The sequence below is a fragment of the Plodia interpunctella genome, chromosome 4 (genome assembly GCF_027563975.2).
Source record: "Plodia interpunctella isolate USDA-ARS_2022_Savannah chromosome 4, ilPloInte3.2, whole genome shotgun sequence".
In the NCBI taxonomy this organism is placed as follows: Eukaryota; Metazoa; Arthropoda; class Insecta; order Lepidoptera; family Pyralidae; genus Plodia; species Plodia interpunctella.
The window spans coordinates 5263919-5291061 of record NC_071297.1 but is presented as its reverse complement, the minus strand read 5'-3'; the positions used below and the strand labels follow the sequence as shown (position 1 = coordinate 5291061).

Below are 27143 nucleotides of genomic sequence, written 5' to 3'. Positions count from 1 at the left end.
AATAAGTATAGCACAGAATAATAATAAATTTATAAATTTCTGTAGTACTAAGACGACCTTTTTCATTGTAATTTAAGATAGTACTATTATAACAATTTTAATTCTTCAGTTTTTCTTTCAACATACAAGGGAAGTAAAATTTGCAAGTATAAACTGCAGTGCTTACAGAAGAGTTTTGCCTTTGAAAAGGCTATGACACTCAGGTGGGGAAATGTATGAAAGCCATATGTGAAAGAAAGATGCCTTAAATATCCAGTGTAGTACCGGAAAAGTGGCTTTTAGAACACTTTCCTAACGACCATAGTTGATGTTTTCCTTTTGCTTTGAGGAAAATAGTTTCTTACCTGAAAAAGGAAGTAGTTCTTACCTCACAGTGTGATTGACTAATGTCTGTCATATTTAATTTAAATACCCGATCCCTGTAACAAAATAGTTAGATATTAAATTAATACTAAATAGGAACGAATGTAATTAATTGAATCGTAAATATGAACGTTAAGAAAAGCACTGTAAAAAAAGAATCGCCAACGAAGCTGATAAATTCATAAACCTTTTTTCCTCGCCGAATTCGTGTAAAAATGGTAAATTCTCAGCAAAGAGAGTCACTACAGAAAATGGTTTTCTTTGCTACATTTAAATTGTTGGAAATAAAAAAGTGTTGCAAGAGTAACTAGACAATCCGCAGCGGAATGGAACGAATGCCACTTTTTGCGGCGCGAGGAGCATATGCGCAGAATGCGACCATTCTATTTATTTTATTTGCTTCAAGTCGGTGTTCAACGAGCCGTATAAATTACGCAGAATAGCCCAATGCTCCGCATTAATACTACTAAAATAATTCCAGTTATCTCTCTCGTTTCCTTCCCTTTTTGTTCTCCACTACGGTGTATAATTTTATTAGTTTTCTTTTTTTTTTTTATGAAATGTAACTAAAATAGCTTATATGTTAGAGTTAGATCAAAAGTGTCGTTGCATAGCTTTACATTAAAATACTTATACTAATGTGGTGGCTGATATATAAGTAAGAAAAAAGATATAAGTTATGAGAGATGAAATTACCAGTCCCGCAACCCACATCAAAAGATATTAAAGTATCACATTATTTACAAAATACGCATACATAACCTATTTCAAAATTAAAATTAATTGTAATAAATCAGCTGGTTTATAGACACATAGAAAAAAGGCAAAAATCAAAGATGTTAAAAGCATCATACTCGAACTTGTATTCTAAATGGTCAGAGAAGCGGCTTTTACAACAGTTCGAAGGATTTATTAAAGGTCTCATATTATTTAGGTCCAAGCTATAAAAAACAAAAGTGATTGATCAATATGCTTGGATAGTCAACCGACAAGTTTAGAGAAGACGGATATCGTGAAAGTACCTTGTGATTTATTATTATATTTTCAGTATGTTTTAGTGAAATAATAATAAATCTTGTCTTTGCTTATATTTATTCAGTAGACTTCATTATACAAAACAAATTCGCGGTAAGCATTCTAAGGAAAGAATCTTATTACTTAATTACTTTAAAATATTATTCATATGCGATCAGTTCGTATTTCTTACAAATAATTAATATATTATTATCTTATATATTTAATTATTAATGATATTAAAATTTACTAAATCTTTCTAATACAACTACCTAATATCAAAATTTGAAATGTTATAAACATTTAAAATTTTGATATTAGGTAGTTGTTATTCCGTTATTTGGGAACGCCGACGCGCGCCGATGACCCCGCGGTGTTGCCATTGTATAAAAATGCATTTACCTAGTTAACAATATTGTGAACAATATTGATAATTCCAGTCATTATAATAAAAAAAATACGTTCGTCCAACTAACTAGACTAGCGTTATTTGAGCCTATCATTTTATAGCAGTAACAACTACTAAGATATTCTACAGGTACGCGGGAGAGGATAAGTTATGACGGTATTGTCGCAAATACAATGGTTTTTATTGCAATTGTTCTCCAATGTACGGAAATAATATAAAGGTCTCATGTGGGGCATATCGCGATGGGTTTACGATGGGCGATGGCTGGTAAAATTGTATGATGGATGGTTTCTACCTATTTAGTAAGTACTTAGGTTGTACGAGTAGTATGTATGTTGTTTTTAATTTTTTGAGTCATTTGTTAGGCTTGGATTATATGTGTCAAAGATGATTGTAGGATGACTGTAGTAATTAGGTACACCAATCTATTTACTTGGAAGTTCCGTTAATTTTTTTATTTATTTTGGCACATCAACGATTTACACACAAAATAATCACATTTCACATATTAAAAACTGTAACGTTTACATTCCATAGGTATATGTTATAGCTATGTACTTCCTTTCTTAGTCTGGGATCTGTTTTGTTTGCTATTAAGTAAATAAATAATAACCACTTCACATTAAACCCGGTTTTTTCTTAATGAAAACATTGCGCATTGCAAATTAATTATTTAATTAATATAATACTTAATACTATCTAACATGTTAATATATTGACTTTTAAATGTAAGTATTAAAAAAATGTCAATATTGTGTACCAATACCAACTTTTACGTACCTACAGAATCGCATTATCGAAACCAAACTGCCAAATAATTAGTCGAAGTCATTTTCACTTCAATCACAATAAATAAATACCGTAATGGATGCTACTATTTTATTTCTAATATCGGCCACCATTGTGACATTAGCATGGAATTAGTAGGTACTCAGTTGTACGTAGTACTTCCATGAACATTAGATCAAATTGACATTTTACTTTCAACCAGTACTTTATTATGATCGGAAAAATGGCCAAAAAGAATAAAGGTGTCTGTAGTGTCCCATATCAATAAATCTACCGTAAAAAATGGGATGACTGGGGATCGCGTACAGCTGGGCCATTCTAACTTTATGTATAGTCACCTAAACCTGAACTAGGACCGGAATACTCAAGTAAGTATTTCCTAAATAAAAAATATGTAAATGCGAAAAATAATATAAATGATTGTACATGTTTATATTACCTAAATGAATATAAAGTACATGTTTTACATATATTGAGAAAATGACAGAAATGTAGATATAATGAAAAATTCTGTCATTGGCCGATTGCCACTTTAACTATGATCGTTTCTAACAAGACAGTTATGTCCACTGGGGACATAACTTTTTTCGATACTAACCGGGGTTTTTAAACAGATTTTCTTATAAAGGAAATTTAACGCACAACAAAGTGGCATTCATAAACCGATGTAATAAAAATTTTGCTAACACAAATACTATACGTCTAATTATATTTCATTTTATGTAGTTAAATCAGTACCAATCAAGGATACCTTAACTGCACAACACTTATTTACACATTAACGACACAACTGATAAATGCATTTGTTTTACTTATTTTTTTGTTTCCATTAACATATGTGATAGAAGTTTAATACTTACATAGCACCTACATAAAGCGTATTGCCCTCCTCATTCAAATAGAGAGTGCGGTAAAAGAGGCTGCCGCAAGAAAATTCTCGTATGTGATCTGTAGGCAAAGAAAAACAGGTTTAAATATAATTATCATGATTTTACTACTATTATACTTATACGTAATTTCAAAGTTGTATGTATTTATAAAATATCTACTAAAAATATTAAATATATTTTTTAAATATATAAAAAATTCAGAGTATGACTGATTATTACTACATCACTAGCTAAGACGCCGGCAAAACGTACACCACCAACTGTAAAAATTCGTGCTCCAACTTGTCATGCTTTTTCAACCAATATCAGCGGTCCAGTAACTCCATTTTTAAGTGCTCGTACTTCCATTTTCTAAGAATAATATCCGATTTCAAATTTTAAATATGGAACGTAAGCATGCAGGATTCATGTGGTACAGGGCGTGCAGGCCGTCTTCTAAATATATTTTTTTATAATCCAAACTCGTAACATTCGCAGCATTTGTTTTTTTATTCGTGTTTTTTTTTTATTATAAATATAAATTTTCTCTATTTTTAAAAATCATCCTTCACCTTCTTGATAGGGAACTAATTTACTACGAATTTCTCAACCAATATGAATGGCAAGTGATATTTAATTTGAAGTTTGATCAATAAAAGCGACAAGGTAAGACATCGTCGTCGTAGCGCGTAGAGGCACAGCAATTCGTAGACAGGTGCTAATAATATGAATAAAGAAGAACGAGTAGTTCGCGTAGCACGTCTACGGAACTTTCACGCGATAAGACACATCAAGCATGCAGAATAGTTGGTTCGTTAAATATTTCATGGAAATTTCTAAATTATCTCAAATGTTTGGAAATATAAATACAACAATAATATCTTTTATACGACTCTGAGCGTTTTCTCGGTTCTTCCTCAGCGGTTGAACGTCGAATCCCAGGGCCCACTGATATCCTTCTTATTACTGATACTATCATATCGCAACGTGCGCTGGTTGCTCACGCTACCTATCGTGACGCACTCACCTCCCCTTAAACTTTAGTAAAACAACTACTTAAACTTATTAACAACTGATATATTTTTTCACCCCATTTCCTTTAATATGGTGCGTGCAGCAATTTTCTGAAATCAGATTCTACTTAGATAACTTATATACATAATGATAATAATGAACACCAGGATTGAGAAGACTATTGTTAGACAAACCGGTAATCAAATCCATAGGAAATTATTATTTATCGCCGACTTCTAAACACACAAATGATATTGCCCTCCGCCAGATGTTTAATTTTCTAAATGACTAAAATATAACTACTAGTATGATTTTATAGCTTATAAATTATAATACCCGCTAGCATAAGACCTTTACAATAAGCTTATATGGTACCCAATATCCCGTTTCATTATCACAATAATTGCGAAACAGCATTCCAAGAGTTTAGTACTCGTTTCGGGCACCATGACATGTTTGTGGTGTGCAATAATTTCAATTGACACCCACACTTGACCACGCTTGTATGTGTTGACTAGTGATGTTACGAAACAAATACAGTCGAGACCATTAATTCGAAATTTTCGATCATATTGTAGAGTGCGAATATTTGAAAATTCAATTATTTTTTGATATAATATAATTCAATATTATATTGATATAATTCAAGAATTGCTTTTCGGATGTTAATATATTAATATAATATGTTTAATGTGATCTTTGTACCCAACAAAGTAGGACCTTCTAGAATAAATTTATGTTTTATTCTAGTATTAGTACTTAGCTACCTACTACTTATTTATTCGAGCAAATAATTAGGTACGTCCTCAAAATATTAAAGTAAAATTGCATGCGAATGCGAATATTCACTAGCGTGAATGCGAGAATATTCGCTAGCGTGAATGCGAGAATATTCGCTAGCGTGAATGCTAATATTTGCTAGCGTTAATGCAAATATTCGCTAACGTGAATGCGAATATTCGTTACATCTCTAGGATGTATTGGCACCCACAGTTGACCACGCGTGTAGTATTTGCCGTAACAAAGTCCAGCGGTTGAATACCGCAGCGATTACAGCGCTAATGAAGGCATTGTTTGAATATCTAACGAACTGTGCACAGCGATTTATACGCAGAACTCCACGCGCTCTTCTAATTAATAATATAACCCTATGATTTATTTATTAATTACATAACGTTGGTATCCACATGACCGGATTAGATATTTATTAGTCACGCGGCTAAAAACTTTAAGTGTTATTGGTTACTTTTATAATTTTGAAAATTATTTTATTTATTTACTAAGTAATTGATTAAATTAAATCGACGACCTCGGTGGCGCAGTGGTAAGGTTCTTGCCACTGAACCGAGAGGTCCCGGGTTCGATCCCCGGTCGGGTCATGATGGAAAATGATCTTTTTCTGATTGGCCCGGGTCTTGGATGTTTATTTATATATGTATTTATTATAAAATATAGTATCGTTGAGTTAGTATCCCATAACACAAGTCTCGAACTTACTTTGGGACTAGCTCAATCTGTGTGATTTGTCCCAATATATTTATATAAAAAAAAAAAAAATCCGTAATAGTAGTAGTTCCGTCCATTAAGTATAAGGCTGCCCTCGACAAAGACTGGTTTAAAATAGAAAGGGAAGCTTTGCCCAGCAGTAGGACACATCAAAAGGCTAAGAAAAAACTAAGATATTGATATAAATATATTTTTAATAATTACTTTTTACGTAGCAGTAACAAAGATGTAGCATTGATACGCAGATCAGACGACACTAAAATAAAGGTACTTATGCTATTGGTCCATGTCGGCTTCCCTCGGGTAAAGCCATAATAAATTATACACTTAAACCTTCCCCTTCTTCATCTATTTATTTTAAAAACTTGCATTAACATCCTTTACGTAGTTTAAAGATCTAAGCATACAAAAACAGATGTAAAGCGGGAAGCTACTTTGTGTTATACAAAAACTTTGAAGTATTTTCATTCAATCATCATTTATCATTTTCATTGAACAAAAATATTCTTTAACATATTCGTTTTGTCGCAAAGAGCAGCAATTTCGATAAATTAATTTAAACAAAATAGGCAATGTGGCGAAGCGGTTAAAATGTAAATCCATAATGAACGAGGTGAAGTAACGCGCCGCTGGCAGACGACCGCATTATGCTGATCGTCGGTTAAATACCGCAACAAGTACAGAGCTGACAGGGTGTCGATTCTGTTAAAGTTATCATAACTGCATCTCAATGGAGTTTCAGTTGTAGATCTTTATACACTCCTAATTTTAAATAAAACCCTCAATGGTTTTATTTAAAATTAGGAGTGTATATGAATGTTTCGAATTAAATTTAAGATTATTAAAGATTTAAAACCTGTTTTCGTAAAGAAATACTATCTCTCAATCATTAATTTACAACAATGAAATGGACGAGCTAAGTGGCAAGATGGACAACAAATGAAACAGCGTAAACGGCGCGTCGGTTGCCAGTAGCCTGTGAGTGAAATGCCTCACATTCCAAAAAGACAATGCGAGTGTTAGTCAACTATAGTCGACTATCTGCTGCGCGGCGCGGCAGCTGGCTTTGTGGCCTCGTGGTTTTGTTTGCTCACATCTGGGCTGCCGGGTGGGTCAGTCAATAAGACATGTAGATCTTTTATGTTATACGTGTATTTGATTTCGAACGCTTTACATCCATAAATACATTCAAGTTGTTAGTATAAGTAAGGTTTCATTTTATGTGGCTCAGTTTTGATTGTCATTTAATATCATTTTATTTACAGGTATATTTATTCGTTGTCTATGTTTTATTATATTTTTGGAGTCTTCTTCTTACTGTCGACTCTCCTAAAACGCATCGTCTCTAGAGCAACAGGAATACCAATAAAGTAGCACTATTTCTAGCCTTATTTCTCACAAAAATTAAAATAATAGGTCAAATACCAAGTTTTTTTTTTGCTATACTTAAGCAACAAAATAAAAAAACTTTGTATTTGACCTATTATTTCAATTTTGACAATGTTAGAATGAACAAACTTCCATTAACTTTCCATCTCTAACAATAAGCCGAGTCCTAAAACCAAAAGTAAATCGGACGGCTGCTGAGCCATGTCCAAATAATGTCTGCGTATTTACAGAGAGCTCACACGAGTGTCGGCGACTTACAGAGAGAGTTGTCTGTGTACTTAAAAAGAACAATTCCCGGTAAACGTTTTACTACAGTTTGCTTTGCAGAATGTCCCCTAACATTTGTTTGAACTCGATCAAAGTTCCGGGGCAGGTTTCTTCGAATTTCGAATCCACTTTAAACGGTAAGTAGTAGTGAATTTATTACAGTAGTGAGTTATGTTAGTAGGGGTGTCCTTTTTTCGTCGTCAGGTTGAGATGCCGTGTGTGCCCCGCGTAAATCTGCTCGCTGGTCGCCGCCCACCTCCGACGATATGTATCGCACATCGGAAAGATAGTAAGTTTGTTCTTTTTACACTAACTCCACATTTCAGCTTCCCGGTTCCAACAAAACGAATGAGTGATTTACTGCTCTAGCTCCTGTGTGTTTTTACTGGGTTTAAATTTAAAAGCTTTTATAGTTACGCTTTTTAATCACAGACACACTGTACTTTAGAATAAATGATAGCATTGAATGTCTTAAGATAAACTTAAAATGCGAAACATTTTAAACGGCTTAACTTTTGAAATAATGAATGTTACTTTTGTTATTCACAATAAACGTCTTTGGATTGCAGTGAAAATAGGGAAAGTATTATTGTGTGAATGAAAATGTGAACATGTGAAATGCTTATAAATTATAGATACTATATTCATTTAAACTCTATTTTAATTAAATATGAGAGAGATTATTATAAATAATTTCTAGTGTAAGAGAATCATCAATACTTCATACTAGATATTAACTTTTCGTACATTTTCAGCCCTTTCAAATGTGAGAAAATTACATTGTGCGTGAATTCGCCACCCGGCCCCGGCCGTAGGGACTGTTTCTCTCATCTCATGGTCACAGATATAAATTTCTTTATACTTTTTACGAATAAGTATATAGTATATTCTGCTTCGCTGCATAAAAAGCCCCAATGAGGAGATAGAGAGCAAAAGCCAGTTGACCATAAGTGTTGTGACAAAAATAGTCCAGAAAAACTTTACTATAGAAAATTTATATGACAAACATTTCTCTTATTTAGAGTGATTGATTAAACTTGACCTTATTTCAAGTAACTTTGTACTGGACAAAGAAAATGCCATGGAGATATAGCATCTCCGTGTAAGTACTTCACCTACTAATTCCGTGGCTATATCTAGTCTAAATAAAGGTCTATGGTATCTCAGCCCGGGGCGTTCATTACAGCCGCAAGCCAATGTTGTTTTTACACGGATTTCAGTTGAGACGCGACGACGAGGTGACGACGCTTAATTCAATTGCCAACATTATACCTCGTTGTAATTAATTTTGAAATGGGGACGGTGCCAGAAGATAAGACTTGCATACCACAAATTACAGTATGATATTTTATGAAAATTACGCAGCCTGTCTGAAAAATAGGGTTACGATTGCGTACCGTGTAATGTAATCAGGGCCGTAATTTAAATGTATATTTTTTAATTTACTAATGAAAAAGAAAACAGATATTTTTTTTAATACAGAAGAAGTTTTTTTTTATTTGTATAGAAATTCTCGATTGTGTAAAGATATACTTTTGTAGAGTTATCAAAAAATATAAGTAACATCTATGCAATATTTAACGTTTGTGACGAAAATTGTCACAAGCGCATAAAATATGGAATTTTTATTTTGTTTTCATTAATTATTATTTTAGTTTTCATTAATTGTAACAATAAGCAAATATACTTAGGTAATTATGATTTTTCACTTTACTAAAGAAAAAAAAGAACAACGGGTTAAAGAAAATAAATTTTACATCTATTAGAACCTACCATCAGTCCAATCAAGTATCTTCAAAGTCAAGTCTTTAACTTGACTAAATCCAACTTATTATCATCCACTTTGTACGGTCCTCAGTATTCCTATTTGTCTGACCATTGGCATCCTCCATGCATCCCGCAAGTATGATATAATTTTGTTAATATTAAAATACTTTATTAACTAAATATATTTTTATTCCGAAAGTATTTTCCTATTATTACCCTTAAAACGAACGACGGAGGATCGCAAGATACCTATTTTCAGATAAACTGAAAATGTATCGTAACATCGTAAAATAAATTGGAATAGTATCGGAGGATGAGCTAAAAACGGGGCTTTACATCAGGTTTCTGATCAAATGTAGGTCGGTTTGTAAACTAATCTTGGGTTGGTTAGGTATATTAAAGACAAATAATAATCGTGTTAAATGTAAAATGATATTAAGGTTCTGAATTAAAACAGCAGAATGGAATTTTTTTATGTATGTTAAATCTGAAGTTTACGCTGGCAAAGGGACAAATTCTTGTTAGTAATGCAGTAATTATAGTTTTTAAAAGATTGTTACGTCAAAACATATAAACAACATCATACATCACATCATAATACTTATGGAACAATAAGTAATATTAAGTTTTCGTTACTATGAATTTATGGAACTCTAAAACAAAGATCAAGTTACCTGTGCACTCAATTGAAATTCATACACAACAGTATTAACCCTATTGTTGCCTAACGCTAACAAAAATGCAAACTGAGTCGCCACAACTAGCAAAGTGCACTTTATCTATTAAGAAGATGTCTGTGCTTTTCAACTAATAGAATTTTTAATCAAGTTGCTTGCGGCGCCGCCGCGGCACCCGCACGCCAGATTAATGTAATTGGACGACGCAGTCACAAAGGCAAATTGTAATCCCCCTCTTTCATTATATGTATAATGCCCGTAATATGGCACCCAGACTATGTGTCGTATTTTTACTTTATTCCACCGCGGTGCATCACGAACTGGAATTAAATTTATTTGAGAGCTTTGCTGACAAACGTTTGAATCGCTACAAAGCCAACATTTGCATAACGTCATCTTCACTGCAGCTGCCGTTTGACCCACTGTCGGGATGATATCTGCGCAAAGCGTGACCGATACGGGTTGCAGCCGTAGTTCAGAACGCCCCCTTGAATCGGCGATTGCAGCACAGTCGTTACGAGAGCGAAGTGTCGGGACAATTAAGTTGAAGCGGCGATTGTGAGCGGTGCCAAAGCGGATGTAGGTCAGTGAGTGCAGAGAGGACCAGCCTGAGGTGACGGCAGATTCGGCACCTACTGCGACCTCCTGCCGACTTGGCATCACACTCACACGTCCACCGGGACCGTCTAATGACAATGCCCCTGTATCTAATCCAATGAAGAACAGTGCCGTGGTTTGTATTGTCTTTAGATTATGAATTTAAATATAGAATTCACAGACAATTAAAGACAGTATCAATTCAATAAAAAGCGATTTAGTACCCATATCTTACAAAAGTCGTTCATCCCGCATAACAAATTGCCTATTCACCATCCCATTAATCCGCTGATAATACATTCTATTAACAATAAACCAGTAATCGAAAGCTACTTTGCATTCTATTTTGATATCAGAGCCCGCACCGAGACCCCTTCTTATTTGATCCACCAAACATTATTTTGAGCATAAAATCTTATCTGAGAACTCCTTAAAGATGCATTCTACGGAAGACGTCGACGTCTATCTAAACAAGTAGGGGAGATAAGGCGGTTTAGTGCACTCTCTAATACGGCGTGGCCCCTGATGCACGATTTTCATGGCTTTAAATCCACCGTTATGTCGAAAGGCACTCCATATAGAGTGGTTTTGTTATATTTAGCTTAAGCAAGCATAGAGCGACCAAATCCGATTACCAATTTTTACTGGAGCAGAAGATTTTGGTTAAAAGTGTATGCAAAGGCTTATCTTACCTATAAGAAAACATATGCGTGCGAACACACTGTGTGAAGTTTCTCCCTATCGACGTTTTCGAACAGAGGTATCAACAGGTTCACTTTCTATTTTTTAAGAAATTCTGTTGTTTGTGGAATTAGATCTTCTCACTAAAATGGATCTCGTTATACGCGAAATACATTTTTCTAACTACCTATAAGACCTAGGTATTTATTATTCACATTACCTATAGGTGTCGTGTTTTGTTGCTAATCTTGCATAATATGGAATAACGGCATTCATTCTTTGTCCTGGCTTTACGAGCATACATTTTCGCAGAACTAGTTTGTAGAGAATGATAAAACTGTACGTGTTACATGCATACGAAAATGTGCTCTGTCGCTTCATATTAAAGATCTTATTATATATGAAGCAATGTTTTTACTTGCTGCAGAAATTTTGGATAGTGTAAAATATGAGTGCGGCCGCCGTGAAATGAGCTTTGGGCTTCCTGTCAACCTATCGCGGTGCACTCTCATAAATTTAGATTTTTACATCAGAAATGTTTTGATCAGCAATCTCAGAAGTATAACCGACAGCTGTATAGTATTTATTATTTTTACACATTTGTATCCATTTACACATCCTGGAATTAGTTTGACAGAGTTGGAACATTAATTATTAAGATGATCATCTAAACATTAATTATAGAACAGTAGGTAGCAGCATTAATTATAGAACATTTCCAAGTTCAGTGGAGGTAAACATTTGGAAATGAATGCAGTACAGATGCGGGCACCCGCTCAGCACACGCGGGCAGCGAACCGTAACGATGATAACCCAGTGTCGCGGCGCGGCGTCTCGTCTCTGCAAATAATGCCGCATACATTACACTACCCGAAGCAAACACGTGCCGAGGTTATGATACCAAATACAGCAATATCAAGTTGTTTACTTCGTGCGAGAAAATTTACAAAATAGTTGTTTTAAAACAAAATCCAGAGAGCCGAGATAAGTTAGAGGTTAGAGGTAGATTTGAATTGAATTAATTCACTGGACTATTTTCTTGTTAGTAATAGTATATATAGTACTCGGTATAATAAGATTGTATATATATATATATATATATATATAGTATAGTTGTAGGATACCCATAATCTTAACAAGAAATAAATTAGGTATCTAAATGATACATTTTAATATGTCATGAAACCAATCTAATGTTCTTCTCCCTGGAGCATGAACTTTAGTTTATAATACATTCGAATTGGAATAAAAGATAGCCTGACAAATCCTCAGTCGTTACCAAAAATAATATAGACACCAACAGTAAACATGTCACCTGTAAGATTTTACCCATTTTTTAGTTATTTAATCTTCGATAAAATAATGCAAAATCTTTTTACAACATTTTCAGATATAAAGGTTTGTATAAGAAATGCTTTCGTAGGTCTGTATTTGTTTTATCCTTGCCGTACAAAGCCAAAGCACATCGCTAGTCACACGAGTTAACAGGTGAGCAGAGTGGCGGTGTTACACAAATGAGTTCAATAAGCACGCATGATGTAGTAGGGAGCCGCGAAACGGCGAAATTCCATCCGCAAGGATGCGCCACTGAATACAAATTCACATGTACTCCAATTATAGGAAAACGATTTGGTACGAATATTCTTGGCAGACTTGCAAATTTCGTCTCGAATCAGCAAAATATATTTATTTTGTTGGGAGTTGGAATGGCCCCGCGATGAGTTCGTGACTTTCCTTTTCTGGAAGAGCCCAACTGCCCTCCGGAGGACGAGCTACAATGTAGCGTCTTGTTTTGTCATTTAAATTTTAAATTTAGATTAAGTAGAATTAAGGTTGTAAGAGCAGTTCGCCTTAAATTATTCCAGAAGAAGTTTTTTCATACCATTTTCAAAATGAGAGGTCATTTTCTCGTTATATTTAGTACTCTGGGGCATCTCACAGCGGCGAGGATAGGCATTACTTATTACCTGTTTCCTTTTTTCATTAGGACAGGATTAAACGTGAAGAGTAAAGGTATTTAAGAAATGGTATTTGAGGCTGCAATTACTGATTCATTTTTTCACCATTGAGTTTGTTTATCGATGTAAAATGGGCTCTGTTTTAATTCGATGGCTCAGACCCGCCCGGTACGCAAAGTAGGCCAATGTGATAATGTGAGGTTAATCCTGGTATTTTTGCAGCAGTGCGCCAGCGCTTTAATTACGTCCCTCAGCCTGTGTGAGTCCCGCTCCGGATTCCTGCAATCCCGTCGTATCCTGAGGTATTGCCAGCAGCGCAACCATTCTAATAACACCGATTCCAATTACACCTTAAGGGGAACACCAGTTAGAGTCATACGGGGAACCCGTTAGATTCAATACTTCACGTGCATTTCGAGAAATTTATTCCTTGGGATGCTAAAGGAATTCGAGTGCAATATTCATTTTAAAAATTGAAACAAAAACCTCTTTCGAATGGTTTCAATTCTTCAAGACAAATAATGATTTAAAAGGCTTTTAGGACAAATAGAATTTTATTAATTCCTCGAATTGAACTCGTTAAGTACGATTTTAATCTGCGCAATTTTAATTGGTGCACTGAACGGAATATCTCCATATTCTACCGCTAAAAGCTATCGGCAATTACCACCGCGCCGACTGAATAACAATCACTTTTTATATTTATGGACGAGCACATTGTCAACACGTCATTGACATATTCGGGTGATTTTACGCTTTGAATATCGTTTTGAATATTAAATTTTTCGCTTCGTTACGCGATTAGAAAATGATAGTCTTTAAACTTGACGAATTACTATAGTAATTTTAGCTAAATATCTATGTATATTTTAAACATAAATAAAGTGTATCTAAAACATTTCTATAATAAATTATAGCCTAACCTGCCTACTTAATATCTATATATTTTGTGAATATAAAGTTCTAAAATTGTAATCACGCACGGCCCCATGTCAGCTCAGCATCAACGAAATATTCCGCTGTAGGTTTAAACAGCTAACACAAAGTTTATTACAATGGATGTCACGTGCACGAGACACGTATGTACGATGGGCGGACACAAAAACCAGATGTAATTTTAATTAAAACGTCACAACTTTTGAACACAACATAGGTACGTCTGTGAGAGAAAATAAGGGTTAGAATCGCATTGTGTACCTAATTATCACATCAAGAATGCATTCGAATGTTCTTTGAATGAAAATGCGAGAACATTCCTAAAAAGTCTGTATGAAGTTTTGCTAACATAACTTGCATAGACACGTTAAAGACCATACAGCTTTAGGCTGAATATAGGCTGAGTGGTCTGTCTGTGTTCCAGATGTTAGATGTGCCGTTGAATTATACGAGATAACTCTACTTGCAACCATCCAAGGATGGAAACCGAAGGCGTCTGACATGATAAATAATTACATAATATGGATTATAAAGTAAATAAACTTATACTTTAACTTTGTAAAACATAACTTGAGTCCTATAACAGCCGGATGAACAGATACATTCGAAATATTAGAACGACAGAGACAGATGTATTATAATCATACTACTTGACATCTGTCCGAGTTTTCCATACAAGTGAAAGTTCCTGAGAAAATGTGCCACGATTAACAGAATCAAGGCACGGCGTTATCCCTACATTGCGGACCCGGCGCACGTCCTAAATCCGACACTTGGCACAGCAGCCGGCCACCACCGCGCCGCGGGGCTCTAACACCCAGTTTTAAGTTTTAATTACACCACTACTAGTTATATTATGCAGTTATACTTTAGATTTTGTAGGTACCTATGTTGGAATGACGACATTTGACAATTGAGAGAAAACTGGTGAGGGCCAAGCACAAAAACCGAAAGATGAACGTGTCGCTTAATAAGACAAGCAAAGGCAGTGAGTGACGAAGTTTAGTACTTAGGGGCAACAGGCCATTCCTTGTCTTGCCTTACCTGAAGAAAGAAGAGAGTTTCTGAATTAGCAATAGCAATTGGCAATGAATGGGTAAAAAAAAATACATATAGAATACATTACATACAAGCTTCATATATTTTTTGTTTTTATAACTTTAAAGGTAGAAAAAAGTATCCATTTTGTAGTTGGAAAGTATTCACATTAAAAACAATCGAAAAGCACTTGAATAAACATCTATTGAATTTTCCTCATTCGAAGTGAATGTACTACTACAATTGTATAATAACAAATCAAAACCAGAATCCTAAAACCACCAACGAGAACAATATTGCGAAATAAATAAAATGGCCGAGGTCCGACTTACACCATTTCTCCACCGATAAACTGGAGAGCGGTATTTAAATTGAATACGCCGTAAATAAATGCTAAATTAGATAAAGGACTGTGAGAGAATTCGCAATCTAAACAGGAATAAATGGTAATGTGTCTTTAATGAAACTGGTGTAATCTAATAGAATTTACTAAATGTGTGAAGGTTTTGAAGTTTAGATTAATATCGTAATATTTTAGCTAATAATACCATCAGTTATGTGGAACTATAATTTGTATAAAGATTATTTGTTCAAAGAGTATACGTACTAAGGATATCCAATTTTTCCCTTGTTCTTCAACACCATTGTGCAAAATTGTAGATTTTCTAGACTACCACATTCCGGCTACCACAAAAATACTTTCTTTGCCGGCCGCTTTATAAACATAATAATTATATTGTGCGCAACATATAGATCTCCAGTCCACAGAGTAAATCATTTTAAGAATTAGTTTAATCTATCGTTATAATGCTACTTGAATTAGGCTTTGAATTTTGATAAATCGTAAAAGTCAGATGTCTTTGTGATGTGCTACATATGAGTAGCTTACATAAACATGATAAATAAAACAAATAAAATGAATCGTATCCTACGGCTCCCAGCGCCCACCAATTCCCCGAAAGTCTGCTCCATTTAAGCATTCGATAAAATCAGTTGTATCTTTATTATGTAAAGGAGAATATCCGCCGGGTACATTAGCCATGCTAACAACCGACCTAGCAGACCGACCGTTTATTATTCATTGTAATCCGATACATTATCTCTTTCATCCGACATCGTCGACGCGCTAAGAAAAACTAACTGAAAGCTTTTATGTTCGTGTTATTTTACAATACCGTCAGTAATACTTTTTATTTTTTGATTGATTTAAATTAAACGTTAAATTTAAGTGGCTATTAAATATTTTGGCATAGTAATTCAGCTACATGGTACAAGTGGAACATGAATAACCAATTATATTATACTAGTCATAGTTATACATATACGAGTATCTAAGTGATAAATAAAGCACACCAAATAATTACGTAAGTAACAATTCTATCGCACCGCATCTAACATCATAATTTCTTGACCTAGTTATAATTTAATCAAAGACACAATTTATTTTAACGCCATATTCTGTTGAACTAAATACTATACAGATACGAGAGGCGTCAACGTCAGTAATGTCCCATTTTTCATACAGAAATAAATCGTTCTTCTATCGTTAACTGGCATATTGACAGACGCCCAATTAAATTCTGAATACATTCTTAATCTACTCATTCAACTTTAAACTCGGAACATTTGTTACCAGTATCTCCTGTAGTGCACCCAAACTCATGTCTGGTTTAATGAAAATAGATCATCAATCACAAGGTGCGATAGAGTTGTTAACCCTAATGAGACGCACTCGAACGAGTGGGCTTAAAGTGGAGTAGGCAGTAATAATTACGAGTTTCTGAAGTTGACCCAACTATGATAAAAATAGACCGGGTTCTGTAACCTTCAGATAAATTAAAAGACTTTAGATGTGTACATAGTCATTTAGCACAATGTTAATAAGTATTTTCTATAACATGTGACGCAGAAATAAACTAAGACTAAGAAAGTAATTATTTAAAATCTGGCCTAATTTCACAAAAATCAATCTCAAAAATCTTTTCTGTCAAGAGAACGGAGAAAAGAAGAAAAGATGTTTAAAATTGATTTTTGGAAAAAATTTAGAATTTTTAGTTATTCTAAACTGGTAAATAAAGTTTATTTTGGTATTAGAAAGAATGCATATTATTTATAGAAATAACCTCACCAAATCGAAAAACATTGATAATATAGAGATACTTTCCAACCATCAAACTAACTAATACTAGTTTCACATAGCACGCTTTGAACTCAAGTATTTTAGATAGGTACTTTAAAAGCTTGATTGAATAGTGGTAAATTTAAAGACTTTCCTTTTGTACCGCTAATATTTATATTATTGGCAAATTACGTTGAAAAAAGACATGATAAAATGTAAACACACGAAAGACATGATGATATGTAAAAAAAATCACATTTTCCAAATTTTCCATGTAACATGTAACTAGATTTCTATACTGTCGGTGTTTTACAGCATCTCAGGCGCGGTTGCGAGGAGAGGGGGTGAATCCCCGGAATCCAGCAACTCCGGGATAGCCGGGGAACTTTTGACAACCTCCCAGACGCCACTCACTGTTTAGACTGCTTATGATTATTTTCGATGCCGCAGTTTTGTTTGTTTTGAATTCAACTGTGCGGTATTGTTTTGTGATTGATGTGGCGTTTACAAACTTTTTACTTAGCTTATAGCCTTTACATAGGTGTATTAGAGTCCAAATATTTAGGACATTCCAAGTAAAGTGTGAAGGATTGTTGTCCCTCGTAATTATGATCTAGTGCAGTACATTAATAAGTATGTAATAGTTAAACTCTGCAGTAATATCAATATTAACTAAGTCCAGGAGCTTCATTAAACATTTTTTTTTCTCATAGAAAACAAATTAAAACAAACCTCAAATTTATTGAAGCAACTATCCAAACACTTTTCTCCGCTTAGCAAGAATTCCTAGAGAGAATGCTTTTAGCAAAACATTTCAGCAGCATAGAGCACGCACTAAAACTGCTCATAAAAATGTATGTACTTAGTTGCTAGTTCGGCGGTGCGAAACATTATTTCGGCCACATAATGCACGGCCGGACTAAACGCAGAAGTTTAGAGCTTTCACTGAGCTTTCATAGAGCGGGCCGTTTAGCAAAGTTTAAGTAGCACCATCAGCGTTCAACATACGCGCTGCATTCGGCTCGCTTCATGTTAATCCTACAAAATAAACAAACAAGCGCTTCGTATTACTCCAAATCTGCAAATCCTGAAAGCAATACTGAATATTCGGTGTAGAGTGAGGGCGTATTACAAACTAAATATTTTTTAGTTATGTTGGTAAAAAGGAAAATTGACCAGATGAGAGGTTAATGAATTATATACATTTTTATTTTCTTATTAAAAAGTACAGAAATTTAGTTTCAGAAAATGAAATAACAATTCCAAAAGGAAAATGGAATATTAAAATATAAGATGAGGAAACTTTCGCATTGTTCCAATTATCTTCTCCGTCGATTAAACTCTTTAAGTAATTACAGCAAACTGCAGCGAAATTAAATAAGTATTATCTAAATGGGCACGTAATAACGACTAGAATGTCTGAATGTAGGTCTGTACAGCATTCTCCTGGTTATTGCTCGCTCATGACTACAGTCGGTGTGGAACTACTTAAATAGACTCGTATGACCAACAACTATTTCCTCTTTAAAATTTCTTCTGGCAGCAATAGTTTGGTTCGCGCATGGTCACAATAAATTTATTTATTTATTAAACTGAAATATTTTAAGGGCTACTTTAATTTTTAAATACATAATGATAATCATGACATCAAATAATGACAATCGAAAATTGATATATTTTCGATTATAGGAAATATATAATTATGTAGGTAGTAATCAATCCTACATTTCGGATCAATCGGAATTGTAGAAATTGCCGTAAAATTAAAAACGCACACTGATAATAACATTTTTCAATTGAACTGCATCTACTGGTAAACTGACAAAGAACTTAATTAGAAAATTTCTAATACCAACGATTTACTTTCCAACTTTTTATATACTTTTAAGAAAGATTAGCTAGAATAAGTACATATAAAAAATACATCAGGCAGCACATAAAAAATCACATTTAAAAACGTTTTATTCCGCTATAATAACAAAATTTTAAGGCAAGGTTCGTCTAAATAAACGTTAAATAGGCGTTTTCATTAACAATTCTTTTGAAGGGACTGCGGATTGCAAATTGAATGCGAAGTAATAAATGGAGCCCTTGCATGTTGATGAGCCCCAGGGCACTGGTCTGATTGATTTCGCCACCCGAATCATGTCCGGAATTCACAGTGGATCTTGGGGGACCTCTCCTCCGCGTAGTTGCTGCTACATTATCGGAATGATTTAAGCGAAATTTTCTAATCAACACATTTTGAACCATTGTTACTTTATTTTATTTGGTATGCACCCTAATCGCTTTCGAAATTAGTAAATCGGCAAAGTATCATATGTTTTATATATCTATATGTAAGTTTAATTAATTTAACATTTTTGTGTAACGGCATTGCTCTGAATCAACTGAAAATAAACATCATAAAATTTGTGAAAATTTGTGTCACTATTTACGATGATCGTGTAGCAAGTAGGTCACATGTTCTTTTTTTAACACGACATAATAACACGACATTTATTACAAAAAAAAGATATAAATAAGGATAGATCGTTTAATTCAAGAATTAATAGAAACCACCGTCGGAAAATCTCATAATAAATAGTTTGCTAAAGTTTGCGGTATATTTCCGCGGAATCTTCAGCGAATTTACGGTAAAAAGGTTTAATGAACTAATGTATTCTTAATGATACTCCACCGGGGCGCACTCACTTAATGCCATGAAATATACATGCTGTCTCGCTGATTTTAATTAGCGCCTGGAAGTGAACATCGTCTTCATGCTCCTCCGCTATTTCTAATGGCGCTATATTTAAACGGGCTCGTATCGGCTACATCCGGAAAACTAAACTCAATTGTTTAGACGGATTAAAATAAATATTTTTTCCGGAAAGCAAGTGAATATCTATGGAATGCTATACTACACCTATAACGGGTACTGCCACCTAAGTGATAAAAATAATTAACACATTTTTATTCAACAGAGGAGTCAGAACTCCTCTGTCGAATAAATATGTTTTCTATAAAATTTCGAAATTGAATTTAAATTTCCTTTAATATATATGTATTTATGTGTTCAGAGCTCGAAAGTTAAAAAAATACTGATCAATTCAAAGTCGTAGAATGACATGTTTTCTCGAACAGCAACAATCTACAACGACATTAACCTTTGAAAAGAGATCATAAATATTGAGTGATATTTTACTGCAAGTCCAAGTGGCTGCAGTGTGGTACCCTCCGGTTTCCTTTCAGAGTGTATCGTAAACTATAGATGGCCAATTTATGGGATGATGCTGTGTAACCCATTCCACGGCAGATTTATGATAGCAGTACCTCACGATGCGGCTATCTACATGGTCTCATCTAATAAACCAATCACTGAATATGTGATAGTGCAATGTCAGACACGATTCTTTTCGAAAAGTGTATACTTAACATTTATAACAAAGCTTTTGTATATTATTATATATATTTTTTTAAATTTAAATTTTAACAAAACGCTTCAAATGAGTTCCTCACCGTATGGTTCATAATAAACCTTTTAAATAAATGCCTTATATTTTTAATTTTAGAACCCATACTTAATATAAATTATTGTGTTCTTATTTCAATAAATCATATCTTTGAATATTTATCTAATCAACAAATTGACTATGAATTATTTCATTTACATACTTAAATGATGTTTAAGTTATTTAATATTTATTAAAAGCCGACGTCTGTGAATATTAATATACGTATAAAGAGTTATAATAAGATCGTATTGGATAGTACAAGATAAATATTCTGTGTGGTTATTATGGTATCTCAATAGTATTTTTGTAAATTTGCGCCTATTAAAAAAAAACTACTATACTGAAAGTCTATTGACATACTATTGATAACTTAATTTTCTTTTTGGTTTTAGACAATAATTTGCTAAAAATCTATTTGAGATAAATACCTAACAAACAATATATACATTAGTATATATTTATCTCAATATTTGGGAATTTTCACTCCCAAATACGAATTATTATGTAAAACATAATATTATAATGATCGTATCGATCGATGATTCTTGTCGATTTCACACCCACATCGTAAGTCTATTTGCTCTACGACGATGTATACAATTACTAATGTAGTTTCTAATGTACACAAATCATTGTAGGCTATATTAGTAGTTATTTATTTAACCCCTGACTGACTTTGTAAAAATTTAACAACAATTTTATGTAGACTTATTTATCCACCAATCACCAGGGATTTTTTTAATCGATTAGGACCTTATTAGCAGAGCAATAAATAAATATAAAATGCAAAGAGACTTTTTTGTTTTGCGCGATGTACCTACATAATTGGAACATAGGAACATTGGAGGGACTATTGCCTAATGAGATGAAGCCTAGACAAGAAGAAGAATAGACAAGATACCAAAAGGGAAGGTAATCAAGAATATACCTATGCTAGAAAACTAGTATTTAGTCAATCCACCGGACTATGAGGGAATAGGTCGGAAGCCGTGGTCTCGTCGACCGCGAGTCACTACGTTCTATGTGCTGCTCGTTGGAAAGCAATTTCCCACCTCATTGTTCTAAAATTGCGTCCCGATTCACTCTACATTCTATTCCACCGGTCCATTCACACACTATCAATATCTTGAAATATTTCCTAACATACCATATGCATCGTCTTGCAAAAATAGGAAGAAAAATAATCAAATTAATTTTCATATATTCAGAATTGACAAAAACATACTTTCATTAACAACTTTGTGTCATAATTGGTCCAAATATAAATCGCATTAAAATAAATAATTAATCAGAGAACCCGTTTAACAATAAAACATATTTCGTAATGAATGTAAAACATTAATCACATATCGCTATATCTTCATTACTGGAGCAAATATCAGGAAACGACATTAAGCGTATCATAAATAAAATTATCGCTCTCACCGGCCGGTATTTCACAATTTAACCGTAACAGGCGAAGTAATTTTCCGAAAGGTTTGATAAATCCCGTTAAGTAAAAAGCTCAAAATGTCGGTATCATAAATCCTCAAATGTCAGCCTAATTGAATATCGTCCGCATTGAGAGCATTGAAACATTAACACTGTCAACGCGGATTCACATCGTATTCATTAAACATAAATTGTTTTCTCATACCAATTAATGTTTTCAATATTCATACAATTTTGATATGAATATATAAAGGATGAAATGAAACATTTTGTTGGCCCAATACAGATTCCAAAAACTCATATCAAATCATCTCTGCTGCGATGCTGTCAGCAGCCTTTGTTCTTCGTCAAATTGAAATCCATTCTACATTCAATTCCGGCGTCAGGCAAGATCGGAACGACAGCAGTATATCGGGCTATGAATACAAGTGACGGGATCAGGCTAGAAATATCCCGAGGCAGAGGCGAGCGAGCGCCTGCTATAACCTAAATTAATTTTGTGCTGTGATCGGCCAAACGGAAACCCGCGATAATCATCCGATCTTGGGTCCAACATATCCACATTCAGCGGTAATGCCAACTATTAATCATAATAAACGTTAACACGAATTCTCCAACTAGTAATTATTTGAACCAACGTGCTCAAAATTACTGTTAATAAAACATAGCTTAGAGGTTTCTTTGTTATTTTTAATGCATTTTCTTAGGAGTTTAATGGGGATATACTTAAATGAAATTACTTTTATGATTAATAGTCTTTGATGGGTGAGTGTGATTGATAGGCTGTAGTTTATAGAGATATAATGTTAGTAGTTATATAGCGTACAGTGCAGAGATTTACGATTGCAATGAAACGTCAAAGCGGGTCATTTTTCAACATCAATATGAGAGCGGCATTCAGCTCGTGACACATTAATTTGGTAACGGGTGCGATGCGCGCCGGCGGCTGCCGCCAGTCGCGGCTGATCGCCTTTTCATACTCTCACATATCCCGGAATTCCCGGTGATGCACTACTTGCTAATTTGTATGGTAACTGGGTCATAACCCTCTTCGACTAACATATTGATTTAATGATAAAATTGAAATTAGGCTTCCTATTTTGATAGTAAAAAAAATGTTATAAATCTATGAATAAACAGTTTCTCATTCATAGATCATTTAAGTAATTAATTCTCACTAAACAACGAAAATCACTAATTCAGATTGAAACACTTCTCTGTTTAACACGCTAGTTGTAATCTAAAATATGTTTTCGAGTAAAACTACTTGCTAATCATATAAATAAATAAATATGAGTAATGTCGCCGGTAATATAACAACGGGAGTTCCAGCATTTTCCACGTGAACTCCGCAAGGGGGTGATGCAGTCGGAACTACATTTTAATCCACATATGATTAACGATACGGCTTAATCATCTGTCTGTTTGTTTTGTGAAAAACAATCAGAAATAAGCTGGTGTTTGTGTGACCGCGGCCGGAAGCGCCCTGTAGCGGTGACTAATGACCTGCCTCCCGATTCCCGACTTAATATGAACCCTATTAATTAACTTATCGCCTAAGGAGCAACTTCTAATTGCAGACTTTTAACAACCAGTCGCCAGACGTTTCGTGCTATTGTATTTTTAACGTCGTATGCAACGCTAAATTCTACTATAATTAATGATTATACGTTCACAAAAAGATGATCCAGTTCTTGCCTGTCGTGTTTGTCCATGTCTATTATTTTCTACGTCACACATTATCATTAAGAAAATATCTTCAGCTATAATAATAGCAAATAACCCAATAATATTTTTCTTACTAATGTCATGTCAAGGGCATTTGTAAATGTTAATTTATGCAAAATATTGCGATGGACGATGTTTAATTATCCATTATTCTTAGAGTATTATTTAAAGGACTTCATACACCAATTGATCTGAACAAGTCTCTGAGCACCCACAACACAGAGTTTACATTGTGCAAGATCAATCCGTATTGTAATCGGATTGTCTTACAAGAACACGATTACGAACGTTCATATCGATCATAAAAGATCCGATTCAGCTCTCTTTATAAGTACTCGAAGTAGGTGTGTGCAATCAGCAAGCCATTGTACTTTATCAAGCTACACAATGCTCTAAAACCTGTATTGTAAAATCAATAAGCTCGATGTCTAATATTTTGTACTCTTTGTGCAGCGTAATTGATGTGTATGGTTGAAAATGTTGGAATAAAGGCGATAATATTTTGCGGGTCGAGTGGTTCGCGGCGATGCACCGTAGTTGGCGTCTTACCAAAATGTATCAAAGCTAGATTTATGTGCTCCGGCGACGAAGGCTGCGATGGTATCGCCGGCTGGTCGCGCCCGCCCCGCTCCCCGCTCCGCACCACTCCATTGTTGCACCGTGGGAATTGGATTTTGCACGATATTCCTTGTCACAGAATGACAACAACACAGTCACACACAAGAAATTTAATAACTGGAGGTACATGCACTTCGTACAAGTGAAGATAACGAACTTGGTCAGATGGGGAAACGAATTTCGTTATCTGTAGTTTTCTACGTGAAGCAATTTATTTCTAATCCTACCATTACAAATCTTAAAAGTACCTACATAATAAAACTTTAAAAGCTTGGATAGCTCGTAAAGGTAGATTTGTGAGAAAATATTTACTTTCAATATTTTCCTTACATGATGTACTATTTAATTACAATAAATAAGTACAATAAGTAAGTACTATGGCGGTACCTTAATTATTAAACTACTAAAACAGCAATTAATATGTTGTTATACTTAAATGATGCTTAGTTGAATACCAGATATAGTTTATTATCTTGCCCGAGGAAATTAAAATTATGTTAAAAATATTTTACATCCATTTAGGATTAATATACTTCTTAAGAGCGTATAAAAACTTCATAAAGCGAGGCGTTATAGTGGCTTCGTCTTTTTTCCTTGTTCAAAAATGGATTTCATAAACCAATTGCAATTTATAAAAGATAAAAGCATACTATAATTGAGTTTATCTATCATTCTGCGCTGTAGCTAATACGACCAGAATAATAGCTATAGACATAATAACTATAGATAATATAGACATAGTAACTTGACCAACAAAATTCTATGGTATACGAGTCATTTCAGCTTCGAACAACCATTGGAATAAACATGTAACTGCAAATACAAGCAAAAATTCAAACAAAAAAACGACTGCTTAGTTGTAGTCATTTTGTAGTTGTACATACATTTATTGGGTAAAATCATGCATACATTACAAACTTAATATAATGGTATGGACTAAAAGAATAAAAGTATTTACGACATAAAGTACTTAAATTAAAACTAAATAATAAATAATAGTTTAGAATTATGTTTGTTTTCTGTATTTTGTTTATATGTGTTTTATAAATATAAAATAAACGAACATATGTTTTACTTTGTTTTAATCCATAGTCCATACTAATATTATAAAGAGAAAAAGATTTGTAATTTTGGTTTTTTGTTTGTAATGAATAAACTCAAAAACTACAGGACTGATTTTGATGAAATTTGGCACAGATATGCCTGTCTCTGTGCCGAGGTAACATAGGCTACTTTTTTTTAATTATGGCTATAAACCCGTGGCGCGTAAAAACCCGAGCGAAGCCTGGACGATATAAAAGCTACAAGATATTCTGGTAAAAAATCAGTAAATGACAGTTATCTGTATAAGTTTTCATGTTTCAACAGCGTTAAATTATCCATATATTACTTAGGGATGTTTACAGAGGACACGCGAATAGATTGAAATGACTGGAGCGATGCCAGTCGTGCGCACACACGTTGTACACGAACACTTGTATGTAGGTTTGCCCAATCCTTTTGTCAGATTATATTATTTAAGAAAATGTATCCTAAAAAAAATGGTACATATACTTATATATTGATTGCTAACCTTCCTATCGTCTAATTAGCATTAAAAAAAAACGAGGAACCTAAGTAATTTAAACATATTAGCACAAAAGCCCTTACTGTAAAATGAAAATACACGCTGATCATCTTTCAAGGAATCTTAATATATGCGCAGAGGTGCAATGCAAAATGTAGGCAGAATATCTTCACTCGCCGCATCCCCGTTGCTACACGTTTATCAGTTCCCATGATATTATCACGAGAGTCCAATATCCTAAGTATTTTCTTCTTCTTAGATATTGTTCCTAAAATATTGAAACAGCATTAATGATCGTTCATAAGCAACGGAGCTCACTGTTAATTCGAGTTTACGACAAGATATCTTCGGTTCGAAATCTCTTGTTGTTTATCGCTTCCGCTGGGTAACCACGATCGTGCCAACAAATAAACACTACATAAACAACTAAATAAAGACACGAACACTGCACAATAAAGCTGAATTTGCACGTTAGAGGAATAGAAACTACATTGTACTCGTAGGAATATGCCCTTAGTTGCGTCAAAATGCATTCATGTGAATCCATTATAATATTAATCTTATCAATTTTTTGAATTATTATTGTATAGGTAGTCGATAGTTATAAATACTATTTATTAAAACTCAACGAATCACACGAAACAAATACAAGTTCTCTAGATAGCAGACGGGCATGCGGTTCTACGCCATGCACAGAGTTCTGTGAATATTAAGTTTTGTGTTTACTAGAAATGTTAAAGATTATTAACGGCGATTGTCGGTGAAGCAATATAAGAAATAAAATATTTATTTAACCCGAGATATTTCGCTTGCATTCGCGGAATAATGTCGCGCAGTTATTTTCGTCCCGCGTCCCGACTTCTGAGAATTGTCATGTCTATATAACTTACGTTAATATGGTTAAATAAT

General features: G+C 34.0%; 1 protein-coding gene across 2 annotated transcripts in view; it reads right to left on the bottom strand.

Moving 5' to 3' along the window:
* The window catches only part of LOC128669351 (semaphorin-2A-like), a 46468-nt gene that overhangs the window by 11334 nt on the left and 7991 nt on the right, over positions 1-27143 (bottom strand). For both annotated transcript variants that reach the window (XM_053744116.2, XM_053744115.2), the window contains exons 2-3: positions 3436-3523; positions 368-419 (exon numbers count right to left, since the gene is read on the bottom strand). In XM_053744116.2, coding sequence (XP_053600091.1) covers positions 368-419; positions 3436-3523 — 140 coding nt within the window. The remainder of the gene's footprint in view (positions 1-367; positions 420-3435; positions 3524-27143) is intronic.